Raw genomic sequence first — 14,641 nt, 5'->3', positions numbered from 1 at the left:
AACTTGTTAAAATAAAAATGTATTTTTTAAACATGTTTTAATTGATATACGATTATGTATATTAATTCGATAAAAGTTTAAAATGAAACATTTTAAAGTAAAGAACGTAAAGTAAATTAATTAACTAATTATAGGGGTATAAAGTGTAAATTTAAAATTATCTTGGTCATTTAGTATTTTAAGACTTTAAGACTTTTGCTAAATTTGCTTTATAAGATAGTATAGATATACAAGAAATTGCAAAAACCCTACCTGATCTATGCCTTCGTCAAGAGGAGCGGGAGCATGAATCGTCATGTTGGGGGAACCTAGAGGAGCGAATTATATGAGAAACCACAGATTAAAAAACCCTACATCCTGGTATGAATCATCATCTTGGAGCGTGAATCATCGTCTTGGAGTGTGAATCATCGTCTTAGGGCTGTGATCAGGACTGTGAATTGTCAAAGTTCATATATGAGTTTGTATGAGGTATGTGAAAGACTATATGCATATAAATGTTGTACTCTATACTAAAAACTTGTCTTTTAAGACTTTAAAACTTTTATAAAATCTGCTTTATAAGATAGTACACACACAAATATATATATATATATATAGAGAGGGTGGGTTCCAATGAGAAGAAAAGTTATGGTGAGAAATGTAAGAAGAGATACCCACTCTTGGATCAATCCTAATTGAATGTCGACATTAAATGAGGTACACCTAGATATACCAGATCAATTTATTTCTAAAAACGCAATTCATGGATGAAAATGAGAATAGAATTGATCAAGGATTCAAATCTCTTGTTACACTTCTCACCATAACTTTCCTTCTCACAGAATGATTCCACATTCAATGATCTAAAACCAACAGCTGCTGGTTATATACTACAAAAGATCAAATAACGCCTTACAAAAAGCATACATACATCGGCCAATAACATGCCACATTGGTTAACGTAACGTCAAAAACAAGCCTTATAACACGACGCACCACAACAGTTGCCATGACGCGCACCTTTTAGAAGGCCGAAGGCCCAAAACTTCATATAACAAAAGCAATCAATAAAATTAAAACACCCATAAAAATTTAATATCTACAAATCTTTAAAACAGACCCAAAAATTTAAGGTTAAACCATCAGCAATCTACCAAAGTCATAAAACCAAATCAAGGTATATCAAGAATATGTAATTCATCGTTCCGAAACCAAAAAAAAAAATGAGAAAATCCAAGTTAAATACGAACAAATCCCAACCAATCTTCAAACATATTCGGGGAGCAAAAAACGCGAAATTCTATCCCTCTGACCTCCAGCCACGATGCCGCCTCAAAATTTCGATCCAATCAAACTGCTAAATGCTAAGAAATTACCTGCAGAAATGGCGTATCTATACAAACAACGAATCATGCAATACTTCACTCCGTTCATCAAACCGCTCTCATTATTTACTGCAACCTGCAAAATCTGAGCTCGCTCACTCACTCAAAGATCTTGATTTGAAGATGTTGAAGATTTCGAATTCATAGACTGCTCGCCGGTGTTGATCTCTCTGTTAGCAAGAATGGATGAATCTGCTTCATTGTGGGCATCATTTGTATCGGTAGTCATCTTTTCGGCGGTTATTGACTCATCCAACGTGAGCTTCTGTAACGGAGTTTCTACGACCAAGCCATCTGTTGCTGCACGTGGCGAATGAAAGCTGGAATCAGCTGGAAACTTATTGGATGTTTTTACCCATTTTGTCCATTCGTTACGCCTCCTTACGGTTTCCCCCTGCACAAAAGTAGACAAATTGTCAGAAAGTTTTGTATAACGACGACTTAAAACAAAGTTATATAACACTAACATCATGGAACCTGAAAATAAATAGATTATATGAAGATAATGTGAAAGTTCGGTGAAGAAAACGTGAGATCAAAGCAGTTAGCACAAAGGTAAGACGTCATTCGTTGTTCTTGCTGACCTGTTACAATTCTGCTCAATTATAAAATGGTATCCTATCTGATTCACCACTAATATGCCCCTTATATTTTTTTCAGTTAATTTTTCAAGTTCCGTTTACGTCATTTTTTCAATTAATTTTTAGCCTATGTAAACAGTTATGCCATTTGTAATCACATTGACAAAGAAATCGACAGAAACAACTACAGAAATATTTGTCAGCCAAATACAACATGAAAAGCAGCCAGTAAAAAACCCGAAAAATCTTGTTAGTAGTTTATGAACTTATACAGGAGATCAAGAAATAAATATGCTCCAGTTAAACTACAAGCTTGAGAAGCTATACATAATTTGGTGTAAATATAGAGATGAATCAGGCATGTATAGAAGGTACCTGAACTTCAACAACCGTCGAGTCTCTCAAGGAATTCAAAATCATTTGAATGTCACTTGTCAAACTTTGAACCTGAAAATCACATCGAAAAGCGAAAAAAAAGCATCAATACTAGTAGATGACTCGAGTACAGCTGAACCAATTTTGGGTAGCTGATCGTCATATCCGCAAATATATTGTAGTTAAGATAACTAGACATTGTTATTTGCATTGAAAGACCATTCCCTCTTTGATATACAAGAATAAGGCAAACCCTTAGGGGTGCAGCTCAGCTGGTCAAGCCTTGGGTTTTCTCCCCACTGGTCACTAGTTTGAGTCAGCCACTGGAATTTTCCCTGCTGTTAACTTCGGAGCCCCATGGGACTAGTCGAGGTGCACCAAAACTGGCCCAGACACCATGGTTATATAAAGAAAGTTGTGCATTTGATTATATAAGAAAAGTAGAAAACACTAGCCACACGCTACCTAAAATTACATAAACCACACCAAATCAAACAGGCCTACTCTATCGCACATGGAGGTAGGGTTGGAGGAGGAGGGTGTATGAAGACCTTTCTTCTATCCCAAAGAACGAAGAGGTTGTTTACCTAAAGACCCCCGGCTTGTGAAAAATTGATTGTGATGTTTTTGAAAGCTTTTGAAAAAGCTATGGGAGCTCTTGAAAAAGCTTTTAAGAGCGCCACTCAACTTCGAATACCTTAATCACTCCATCCCATAAAAATGGCAATGGCTGAGAAGACATAAAGCTTAGTACGATTGATCTATTTGTTGGATGTCTAACATACCCTTGCTAAAAGAATAGTAAAATCTTCTCAAGCAAATCTATATCACTGATAGTTTGTAACTAAGAAAATGGGCAAACACATAATTATAGCTCATAATTTGTTGAAAAAGCATTGTAATTAGAGAAATTGTAAAGTGAAAACTTTGCATTAACTACCATAATAAAAGGTGAACTTAACATCATAATCATTGAGATGATGTGTGAAACATATATAGACATACGTACATATACCCCTCTCAAGTCAAGAAATGCGGACTCGTAGGAATGAAGGAAGCACACCAATCCATCCAGGACTTCATTATATATATATATATATATATATATATATATATATATATATATAAAAGAGAGGCGGAATCGTAGGAATGAAGGAAGCACACCAATCCATCCAGGACTTCATTATATATATATATATATATATATATATATATATATATATATATCCAAGAGAGGATAAAATTGTCAACTGCTCAACCCCTACAGAAGAGTACCCAACGAACAAAAACATGCAGTGATGCAGCAAAAGAAATCATTCGCCTATGTAGAGTGTAAATCTACCTTAAGATGGAAACATCAATAAAAAGACCTCGATCATGCACGAGAGGGAAGTAACATAAGAAAAAAACAACTCTATATAAGTTGGTCTCGGTACTAAACTATATTTATTTCCAGAATGAAGGGACAAAAACAACAAACAGAACTGTCAGTAAGAATCGTTTAGTGTTCCATCGTATAAAAAACTCAACTTTCAGGTATAAAGTTCTTGGAACATGCAAAAATTCACTTTGAACTCGTAACAAGTATATAATAGCACATATAAGATATGGTTTCATTTATCAGTTGATAATACACTGAACCTCTCTTCTCGCAGCACAAAAATTTAATGGATAAGAAAGCAGCACTATTTATGTTATGGGTTCATCTACATTGCAAGGATTCAGGTGCAAGTTTTGTGGGTCAGAAATTCAATAAACTATATGGATTTCAGTTTAGTGACATATAATACATAAATACTTAATACATGAAAAAAAGATATTATTTGTGGGATTCCCACATAATTAATGTAATTGTTAAAACCCTTAGCCCACACCAATCCCCTTGTAATGATCCCTATGAAGCTATTTATTTTGTGGAGTCAACAAGAAATATTATCTCTCAAGACAACAGTTTAGATCAATGAGAACTTCTTCATCATCAAGTGTAGCCCTAAAATTGACCACATCAATGTATTTGTTATATTCATAACTGGAATTACAAGGGTCCTATCATAAATTAAATTAATAAGAACAAAACTAGGAAAAAAACCAGTGTGCCAAAACAAAGGAAAAACTAATAGTCTGTTAAATAATATTAGTATTACTGCTAATCTTTTAATCATGTAAATCCTTAACCATGCCAGCCACTCACTACCATGGTCTGCTCTTGGATAGAAAACATACACACACGCATATAATACTGCATACATACCTTATATATATATATATATATATATATATATATTTGTCTGTACAGAGAGAACATGAAAGCAAGAAAGGAAGAAGAGAATCAATGAAAGAAAGACAAAAACATCAGTGACAAAAATAACATTCCAATTTATGGTCACCCTCATGGCCTTGCTTTCCTAACAAAGAGAAGGCACTTCCCTCAATTGGAAAGGCCAGTTATGAACAGTAAGCTATTAATTAAGACTCTTTAGGATTACAAATAACCATTTACACTTGACTCATAGGGGTAGCATTGACTAGCAAACAAACGATACTTCAATACCAATTACCACACCAAGTGGGATCAGCACATAAAAAGGCACATTCATGTAACATAGACATTCATCTTCTAATAAGTTAGTTGCAGTGACATCAGAGACTTCAATGGTCACCACACAAGATTGTTTTACCATACAGTTAGTAATGAATCTTGTAAACTGTACAGTAAAACAATCAACAATGTGAAATTCAGGAGCTTACTGGCCACAGACTGTAAATCTTGCTCCCCTGCCAATATATTTTACATTCCATAGCTTTGGCAGATTGCTTCTGCTCTACTGAGTTGCAACAACCATTACGATGTCTCATCCTCATTTTCATTTTACAAGATAACTTGACTCATGAATGATCATAGATCCATAGGATACAAAATACATTTATGGAAGTTTCAGATTCGAGATGATGCACTCATCACTGACACTGTGTTCTCAAATTTGGGAATAAAAGAAATAGAAAGGAAGGGAAAATAATGGAAAGGTAAATACTGGAAAGAAAATAAGGTAATTTTATTCGTGTTCTGAAAGGTCTGGAAATGAAACAATTTTTCATGTTCTTGAACCGGAGACAAAGGAAAGGAAACGTCATTTTTACAAATATGCGCTTTATATTTGTTTTTCTCATTTTTCCTTATGAGGACCCTTTCTTCCAACATTTGGGATGAAAGTTCAAGGAGAAAACATAAATGATATTTTCCCTCCTATTCATTTCCTTTCCCTCCTAAAAAGTTTACACATGGTATTTTTGTTTCCCCCCCTTTCCATCCCCTTCCCTTTCTTTTCCTTAAAAAAAGAATTCTAGAACACTCTGAAACTGTGAATTAGCACCATACATAACATGTCTATGTGCATATTAATGGCTTTTATGCATGATGTAGAGGCCCAGCAACAGCAACTTACACTTGACGTTTCTTATTGCAATATTATCAACAAAATCATCATCACATATAAAACACACAGATGGTGGAAAAGATTTTCTTTGCAAGTGATAGTTCTTGCATTCGGCGGTAGTATCGTCTTCCTTTCAAAACTGTGAAACTTGCATATTATAAATTCACACAGGTTGAAGTCATGGCAAAAAAGTAACAATATAAAATAGACTCGGTAAATTGATCAATAACATCAAAAGGCACATAAATTTTCAGACAATAAAGAGAATAAGAACTAAAAAGAAACATGACACATTAAGAAAAGAGAATAAGTTTAAAAAAAAACGTTTCATTTGAATAGAAAAGGTAAAAACCAGCAATATTCTTCCTTTAGGATCTTTCACAGACACAACATAAATAATTTTATACGAGCATTGGCCACATATGTGAGGCACCAGTTCAACCAACCTCTCATGCTCACATAATTTAATAAAATCATTACTGTTCCATTGCTTGGTAATTGTTCTTGGTTTAAAAAACAAAATGATTAAACAATGTGATCTTACTTCATGAATAGCATTTTCGCATTAATTTATTATCTTGAGTTATGATGAAATTTATAATTTTTAATCATATTATGATCCTTTTCTTCATTGAGTATCTCTGAGTAAAAATTCAAACATATAGCCATCAAGTACTCCATCTTCAATTTTAAACAAAAATATAGATTAGCATTCCTCTTTGCTCCATGATAAATAAAAATATTACTTACTCGACGAAATCCAGCAATTAAAGTGACAGGCACCCAACCCTCTTCATCCATGTTCGACCTCAAATAATTGTCTTTCACCAAATTAGCATCACTGTGGAAAACAAGTTTCATTAGCATCATTGTGAATTGTCATATAAGGTATACAATTATCATTAACGAAGCTACAATACCTGAAATAGTACTCAATTTGAGTTAGTATCAAAACAGACAATGATGGATCCATAACAGGGATGAACATAGAGGGCGGAGCTGCACGAGGGAGAAGAGGGGCACCCCTATAAGGCTCTGGAGGTAGTGTTGGAACATAGAGAAACGGTGCTGCCATCTCTGCAGGAAGTTAAAGAAGTTAATACTGATTTCTTCCAACCAACCAAAAAACCATACCAAACTGTCGTCTACCCAAAGAGTAGATCGATTGTATCAATGAAAACCCCAGCCAGGTAACCCTAGACACAAAAATTTGGTACTAACTTGCAACCAACATAGACTAATATAATCATAGTTAAGGACTCACCATAACCCATGGGGGTTCCATATGGTCTCATGGGCTGAGGAGCAATAAAAGGAGCAGGACCCAGGTGAGCTTGTTGCATATACCCCCTAGGTGGAGGGGGAGGGGGAGGACCCATTTGATGTGGTATTGCACCGTGACTTCGTGGACCACGCCAATCACGATCATGGTGATCTCGCCTGCCTCCATGCCCATTGTTAAGATAGAGTCCTCCATCCTCGCGAGGGCGAGGACCAAAGTTATTCCTCTTTCTGTTCGAAGAGTGATCGTGAATGGCATTCGAGTGGGGCCCAACACCACCCATCGGTCTTGGGGCAAAATTGTTGCCATTATATGGAGATTGTTCTCTTACTGGAGAATCCAACACTGCTGGTACAAAACTACCATACGGCATGTCGAAAAGAGGGAATGGCGGCATTGGCGGTGGAGGGGGTGGCGGAGGCCGATTGTAGGCACCCCCTGCACCTCCACCTCGTTTCATTGACCTTTGCCGGAGATTGTGGGTATGATTTTGATTAGAATGATGGCTTGCATTAGTTTTAACAGGTTTCTGCTGTGGTTGCAAGATTATAGGTGCCTGTATAAAACCAATAACAACACACAATCATGAAACTCATAGAAAGCAGTAATTGTGGCTTTCTGTTCTTTCTTTCTTCAGAATTTGTAATTATCAGTATTGATTGTATCTAAAATAGTAGCACGATACATAATATATATATATAATAGAAACATTATACCAAAAACATATCTAATAGACGATAACGGAACCACATTAACGAACCTGAGAGACAGTGACTGATCCATCAGATGTAGGTTTAGAAGATGATTCCGATGGGAACGACAATGATTTCGGTAACGGCCTAGTCAATTCAGAAAGCGCCGGCCAAGAAGCAGCACCCATGACAGGCGTATTAGTCCCATCGACGACACCGTTTGGCGAGGGTTTGTTCCAAGCCGACTTCTTTACACCACTCGCATTGCCATTATTACTACCCTCCGAACCCTCCATGTGAGTCTCCACCGCCGCCGCCGTCTGCGGCTCCATTACCGTCAACTGATCAGAAAACACAATATTTTGTTCCGTCGATACAGACGAAGGCGATGCAGACGGAGAGCGCGGAGGGACTGGGTCCGGCTCACCTCCTCCGCGAACCACTTGAGCCCACGGCGCTGGTAGAGTCGTCCGCTGGGAATAACTGTTAGCAACACCACTGATGGCTCCTTCCATGGCAATGGATGAATCGGATGTCATTGTGTTTGTAAATAATTGATTACTTTGCAACAATGAGGGTAAGGTTTGATTGAATTCAAGAAATTTCACATTGATTATTTAGGGTTTTGTAAAAGAGAGTGATCGAGCCGTCGCCGACTACAACAACCACCACTAGGGAATTTGATCGGAAAGTGAACGAGAAAGGGAGGGGTTTGCCGAGGGCTTTTGCGACTTTATAAGGCCCATTCCCCTCTTCTTAATGGGCCTTCCGGATTTCAACATTAGCCCAACGCCAGGGGTATTTTGGAAAAGAAAAAATAATCTGTTTCCAGAAACTTCCTGAGTCGAGTCAAGCCGAGTCAAGTAATAACGAATTTAACATTAGCCCAATGCCAGGGGTATTTTGGGAAAGAAAAAATAATCTGTTTCCAAAAACTTCTGAGACGAGTCAAGCCGAGTCAAGTAATAACGAATTTAACATTAGCCCAACGCCAAATCTGTTTCCAGAAACTTCCCGAGTCGAGTCAAGCCGAGTCAAGTAATAACGAATTATGGGTTTGGCTCGAAAAAATCTAATACTCGGCTTGAACACCATACGAGCTCGAATGATTTTTTCGTGATAATTTTTAAGCTCGAATATAATATTAATATTTAAGATCGAATCAGTTGTTAATTTAGTAGTTTACGGTTTCATTTTCAAGCACAATTAATTCATTCATGAGCTCGAGCTCGAATAAACCTATTTCTTGACTCGTAAACCTTATTTTTAAATACTGATAATCTCAAACACCGCAAACTGATTTATGCTAAACATAGTAAAACTAATTCTAATGAATTTGATGAGTTGTTTGTTTACCTCTTAATAGTTCCATTAAGAGACAACCTTTGAATCGTTAAGAGGTGAATCTTGTTTGGCAAAAAAAAAAAAAAGTTTACCTCTCAATGGTTCTAAAACTCTCTGAATGATTTTGTATCTTGGATCTTCATTAACCATTAAGAGCCCTAATTTCATTGTACACAATTACCAAACAATTATATTTCATTTTGCACTATATCATGAGAACCTCTTAATCATTCTGACCATTTAATCATTCTGCACCAAACCATTTAGCAATTGTCAAACAGCCCCTGAGTTGTAATATTCAAATTTGCAACCCGTGCATCAACTGAAACAGACGACACAACCTAAAGAATTCCTCCTGTTTTATCGTTCTAACAGAGTATTTGACACTTTATGATATAAAAAATGGTAGATTGTAGCAAAATAAAATGTCTTATTTCATTCATACGATTATATTATGTTTCTTTAACCGTGTAAAAAATCGTAGTACGTTCTCATAACTACATCAAAGATTTATGAAGTTTCTAGAAGAAAAAAGTTTTCTCAAGTATATTCCGAGAACATCAACACGACATAAATTCACGTCAACACGTGTATAAAACTCATTTCCTCGTAAAAGTCGTATACGCTATAAAATGGAAATACCTGGAAAACATAAAAGAAAAAAGAAACTATCGGATTGCTTCCTTTAAAAGAGAAAGCATATCGTAATCGAGATCCTAATCCCTTAAACTTGGAAACACGTTTAGAATTGTACTCGGCTTGAGTAGGTTTGACCGAATCTCCAGTTTGAAGGGACAACGTTCGAGAAAGTTTTTGTCACTCCATCTGTTGTCGTGATCATGAACGACATTGATTGGCCATTCAGGTAGGCGTTAGATTGCCAGTTAGCCCCCCAGTTGCTTGACATGGGCGTCCAACCGGTTCTTGACCCCTTCACACGCACTGATCGAATCGACCCAGCCCCACCGACATTTGTGATCAAAACAAGCTCAAAGTAGTTTCTTCCGTTCACCGTAAACCGAACTCCGCCATGTTTCTTACATGGTACCCTAAAAGACCATAACACAAAACACGATCAACAAACACATTTTCACATCGTGCAATAAATTGAGCGACTAGTGGGAACACGTAGATCGAGAAAAAGGGTACCTTTGAAAGATGACGGGAACGATCCCACCTTTGTAAATGCCGATTTTCTCCCAAGCGGGTTGAGCCATATCGAAATGTTGGAGGGGCGGGTTGCACCATCCGCCAGCATTATTCCCTTGAGCATAATTCGGCGGGCAAAAGTTCGTAGCAGTAACAGTCACCGAGACTCCTTTCTTGCACCATCGAGAGTCGGCCTTGTGATCACATATGATCTTGTAGCATTGGCCACAAGCCGCACCCTGCTTGAACAGAGCCGTACTCAACGCAGCCGTTCTAGTACCGTACCCGGTCGAGTACAAGTTACCATACCCACAAGCACCCCCTACAAACCAAGCAAGTAAACATCATCAAAACTCACAATTCAAAATCCCCAAATATCCATTTTAAAGATTCCGTTGCAAAAAACAACCGATCGTCAACATTTATGTTCGAAATCTTCAAAATCTTTATTTTCTCGCTCATCAGCAATCATTTCCAAAATCTTTAAAATCTTTCTTTTTCTCCGTTTTCAAGATTATGTTAAAAATACTCTAAAAACAAACAGTCATCAACGTTCACATTCTAAAAGACAAATTAGCGATACCCGTTTTCTTGGATAACGTAAACTCAAACGTTAACATGAAAAACAAACGGTTCGAGAACATACCCATTGTTCCGGAAGCATCGCTGCCGCCATAGAAGGTTGCATGAGCTTTGATCCATCTTGAAGCAGTGAAACCATGAACATGAACAAGAAGATAAGAGAAAGAAGCCAGTAAAAGAATGGTGGTTAGTTTCACCATTTTTGGTTGCAAAAAACAATGAGAAAGAAGAAGGTATTGCAGGTGATGATGGTGATGATGATGATGGTGATGATGATGAAGAGGATTGAAGGGGGAAATGTATCATATTTATGGCATCACAAGGGAAGATACCAAATTAAATATATCATCTATGGAACATATTCACATGTAAATCTGCAACTCGTAGACTCTTTTTCCATTATAAATTCATTTAAATTATTGAAGATTTTATGAATCTTATTCAATTATTCACACATTTTATCCCAACCATTTTGACCATATTCATAAGATGCATATTTAAGTCGGTGTTCACATAAACAACATGAAAGGGGAGGATTTGCATAGGCATGGGAATTGGTCCCGACCCATCGAGGAACCCGGTCCACCCGCCGGTCGGGGTCGAGGATTCCCTGTTAAACCGGGTCTCGGAAAACGGGGACGGTGATCCCTGTTTGGCTGAAACTGGAGATGGGGACGGGGACGGGTATTGCACACCCGGCCCGGCCCGGCCCGGCCTGTACCCGTATATATATATATATATATATATATATATTGATTAATAAAATATATTATTTATTATTTATTTTTATTAAACCGATAAATGATAATTTCTATTTCAATATATTTTGGAATATTACTATATGTGGTTTTGGATATTATTCAATATGTTTTGATACATTTGACGTTTTAATTTTTTTAGATTAAATTTAATTTCTTTTGGTTTTCGATTTATTAATTATTATATAATAATGTATATTTTTGTATTAAGTTAATTTTTTTTTGATTTTAGGTTTATTGGAAAAATGTGAGATTTAAACATGTAGCATCTCACACATTTGATTTAAAAAAAACTTACGCAAACGAGAAAAAAAGTCCTCATTTCCCCATTGGGGATGAGGATGTGATCAAATTCCCCGGTGGGGATGAGAACAGGGTCTGGAACAAAGATGAGCGATCGGGGATGGGGCGGCCCCCACTACCATATATAGATTTGCATTGTATTCTTAAGTTTGTAAACATGTTTAATTTTTTATATTACAATTTATAATAAACATATTTGATTAAATTTACAATATGTAAATGACAAAAATATTCAAACTAAAAGTACAATACTGTAACAGAAATTGGTGATGTTATAATAAAGTAATTTTGAAGGTACAATATTATAATAAGAAATGTCATGTCAGCAACATCGTACATGTGGACAGCCTACATGGACGATTAGATGACAAACAAACCTGATATAATGAGTAAATTTAATTTAAAAGGTTCAATGCTATAACGGGTAAATTTTTGAAACTACGATGCTCTAATAAAATATTTTGAAAATACATTACTATAATAATAAAAAACTGAAAGAACAATACAATAATAAAAAATTTATAAAAATAAGTTTTACCCTATTTTTCAATTTTATAAAAACCGACATTTTGCATGAACCATTAAATCACGTGTATATATATATATATATATATAAAATAGAGGAATCTGTTGGTATTCATAGCATCCAGCTCTGAACATGGATTTGCAGAGATATGCAAACATATAATTTCATATCTTTTCTGGATTATAATTCAATATCTTTTATTATATTATCAAATATTTATTTTATATATTTTAAAATTTATGATTTATTAACTTTTTTTTTACAAAATCAACAGATAAATATATTCAAATATAAAATAAACAATACTGTAATATGACAATATGATACTTTACAAAATTTTAATTCTTTTAAGACGATGAATTCACTACGATAAAAAAATCGATCCTATAAGACACCAAAAATATTTAAGTGTTCTAACAAAGATGATGTTGTAGTCATTTGGTCGGCTATCTTTTTTCTTACATAAACCCGTTCATATATCGTATATGCGGGTGTTTAGATAACATATATTTTTATAAGCTCAGTTGGTAGGGCATTGGGCTTTTAACCTACTGGTCGCAGGTTCAAGTCTCAAGCTTACCTTTAATTACTTCTTTCACGACGAGAGAACCGTGACAGTCGCTTTAAAGTGAATTCTCCTTGGATACATCTATTCAATTAAATTATGGATCTATGCCGATTCCGAATATATGAATTGTGCTAAAAATCCTACTTGAGGAGATTTGAAAATCACCGTCAACACTCAACACCTCAGTGTAGGCCCGGGATACTCCTTGGGCTGGGAAACTTAAAGGTTGATCATCGAGGCCAAGGCAATAAGGATGAAGGAATTTGAGCGTTAGGGGACGGAAGAATTCTTTTCCAAAGGAGGTAATTCGTTTGGAGCCAGAATAAAGCGCCCATAGAAATGACACTTGTTGTCTGCTGCTGATTCAAGGCTAGTGAAGTGACTAAGGGGTTGTTTGTTTACTTCTTAATAGTTCCATTAAGAAGCAACATCTGAATCGTTAAAAGGTGAATCTTGTTTGGCAAAAAAAAAATCTGTCTCTTAATGGTTCCAAAACCCTCTGAATGATTTTGTATCATGGATTTTCCTTAACCATTAAGAGCCCTAATTTTAATGTACACAATTACCAAACAATTATATTTCATTTTGCACTATATCATGAGAGCGACTTAATCATTCTGCACCAAACCATTCAGCAATTGTCAAACAGCCCCTAACTCTTGGAAATTGGGAAGGAGTACCAAATCGAGGCAAACTCTGAATACTACATATGACCTCAAAATAACTGAGAGGTCCATTACAGATCAGAAATTGTTGAAGAAACAACAAGATCAGTTCGGACATACTAAGCTCTATTTGATAGATTGGACTCCTTTATCATATTCTGGGTCGGAGCAATGAATCGATTTGAAGTGGCTCATTTCGTACCAGAGAAGCCTATGTATAAACAAGGATTAATTTTACTTCCCAACTTTATAGGACTTAGGTTTGCAAGATCAAACAATAAATCATCTTATCTAAAAGTGTTACAATAAGTTTATAAAATGATTTTGAACGTTTTAACAAGTTTTTTTAGAACATTATTAGAATAAAACGGCGTATTACTTATTTTATGACGTTTTTTGAGAAATATTATATGAACACATCGATATCTTTTTATTAGAAACTTGTTTTATAAGAATTTTTTTGTACAATCTCATATAAAAAATTAAGGCCTTGTTTGTTTTTTTTAAAAAATGATCTTATCAGCTTCTTATATCTGATTCGTTAAGAGGTAGGATCATTTAGACTGTTTATCTTTTTCCAATTTTCCAAAGACACTTATGTTTTACTTTTCTCTTATCTAATAAGAGGTAAACCAACCTCTTATTTGCCTCTTATTGTTCCCCAAACTCTTAGCAATGACGTTTCTCAATCGATTAATCGATCATTTCTCTCAATCGATCATTACCTAATCGATCCTCACTTGTCCCGATTGATGTATTATAATAGGATTTAAATGTGTTAAATACCGTTAATGACATATTTTCGTTTAAATGAATGCTAATTATATAATATAGATATAAATTCCATAATGATAATGAGTAAATATGTGAAATCATATAAAGTTATCTCTAAATTCAATACTATAATTTTCTAATGGGTAAAATAGACAATTTAAACAAATTCAGACATTTATTAGTTTACAAAAACAAGCAGTCTTATTGATTCAGATTTCAGCACCACCTCTTATTAATCAGA

General features: G+C 35.5%; 2 protein-coding genes across 2 annotated transcripts; both read right to left on the bottom strand.

Moving 5' to 3' along the window:
* Positions 1-1,046: 1,046 nt before the first annotated feature.
* LOC112507871 (la-related protein 1C-like) lies at positions 1,047-8,403 on the bottom strand. The gene is made up of 6 exons (XM_025112612.1): positions 7,800-8,403; positions 7,022-7,595; positions 6,678-6,834; positions 6,508-6,598; positions 2,324-2,395; positions 1,047-1,761 (listed from the first exon to the last, which is right to left on the bottom strand). The coding sequence occupies exons 1-6, from the start codon at positions 8,268-8,270 to the stop codon at positions 1,471-1,473; spliced, it is 1,656 nt and encodes a 551-aa protein (XP_024968380.1). The 5' UTR covers positions 8,271-8,403; the 3' UTR covers positions 1,047-1,470.
* Positions 8,404-9,817: 1,414 nt separating this feature from the next.
* On the bottom strand, positions 9,818-11,006 carry LOC112507862 (expansin-A11-like). Its single transcript, XM_025112600.1, has 3 exons — positions 10,871-11,006; positions 10,225-10,546; positions 9,818-10,124 (listed from the first exon to the last, which is right to left on the bottom strand). Exons 1-3 carry the CDS (start codon positions 11,004-11,006, stop codon positions 9,818-9,820), a joined length of 765 nt encoding a protein of 254 aa, XP_024968368.1.
* Between the last annotated feature and the right edge of the window lie 3,635 nt (positions 11,007-14,641).

The sequence above is a fragment of the Cynara cardunculus genome (genome assembly GCF_001531365.2).
Source record: "Cynara cardunculus var. scolymus isolate 2C chromosome LG 1, CcrdV1, whole genome shotgun sequence".
NCBI classification, from domain to species: Eukaryota; Viridiplantae; Streptophyta; class Magnoliopsida; order Asterales; family Asteraceae; genus Cynara; species Cynara cardunculus.
The sequence above is the reverse complement of the archived record's forward strand: the minus strand, read 5'-3'. Positions and strand labels throughout refer to the sequence as shown.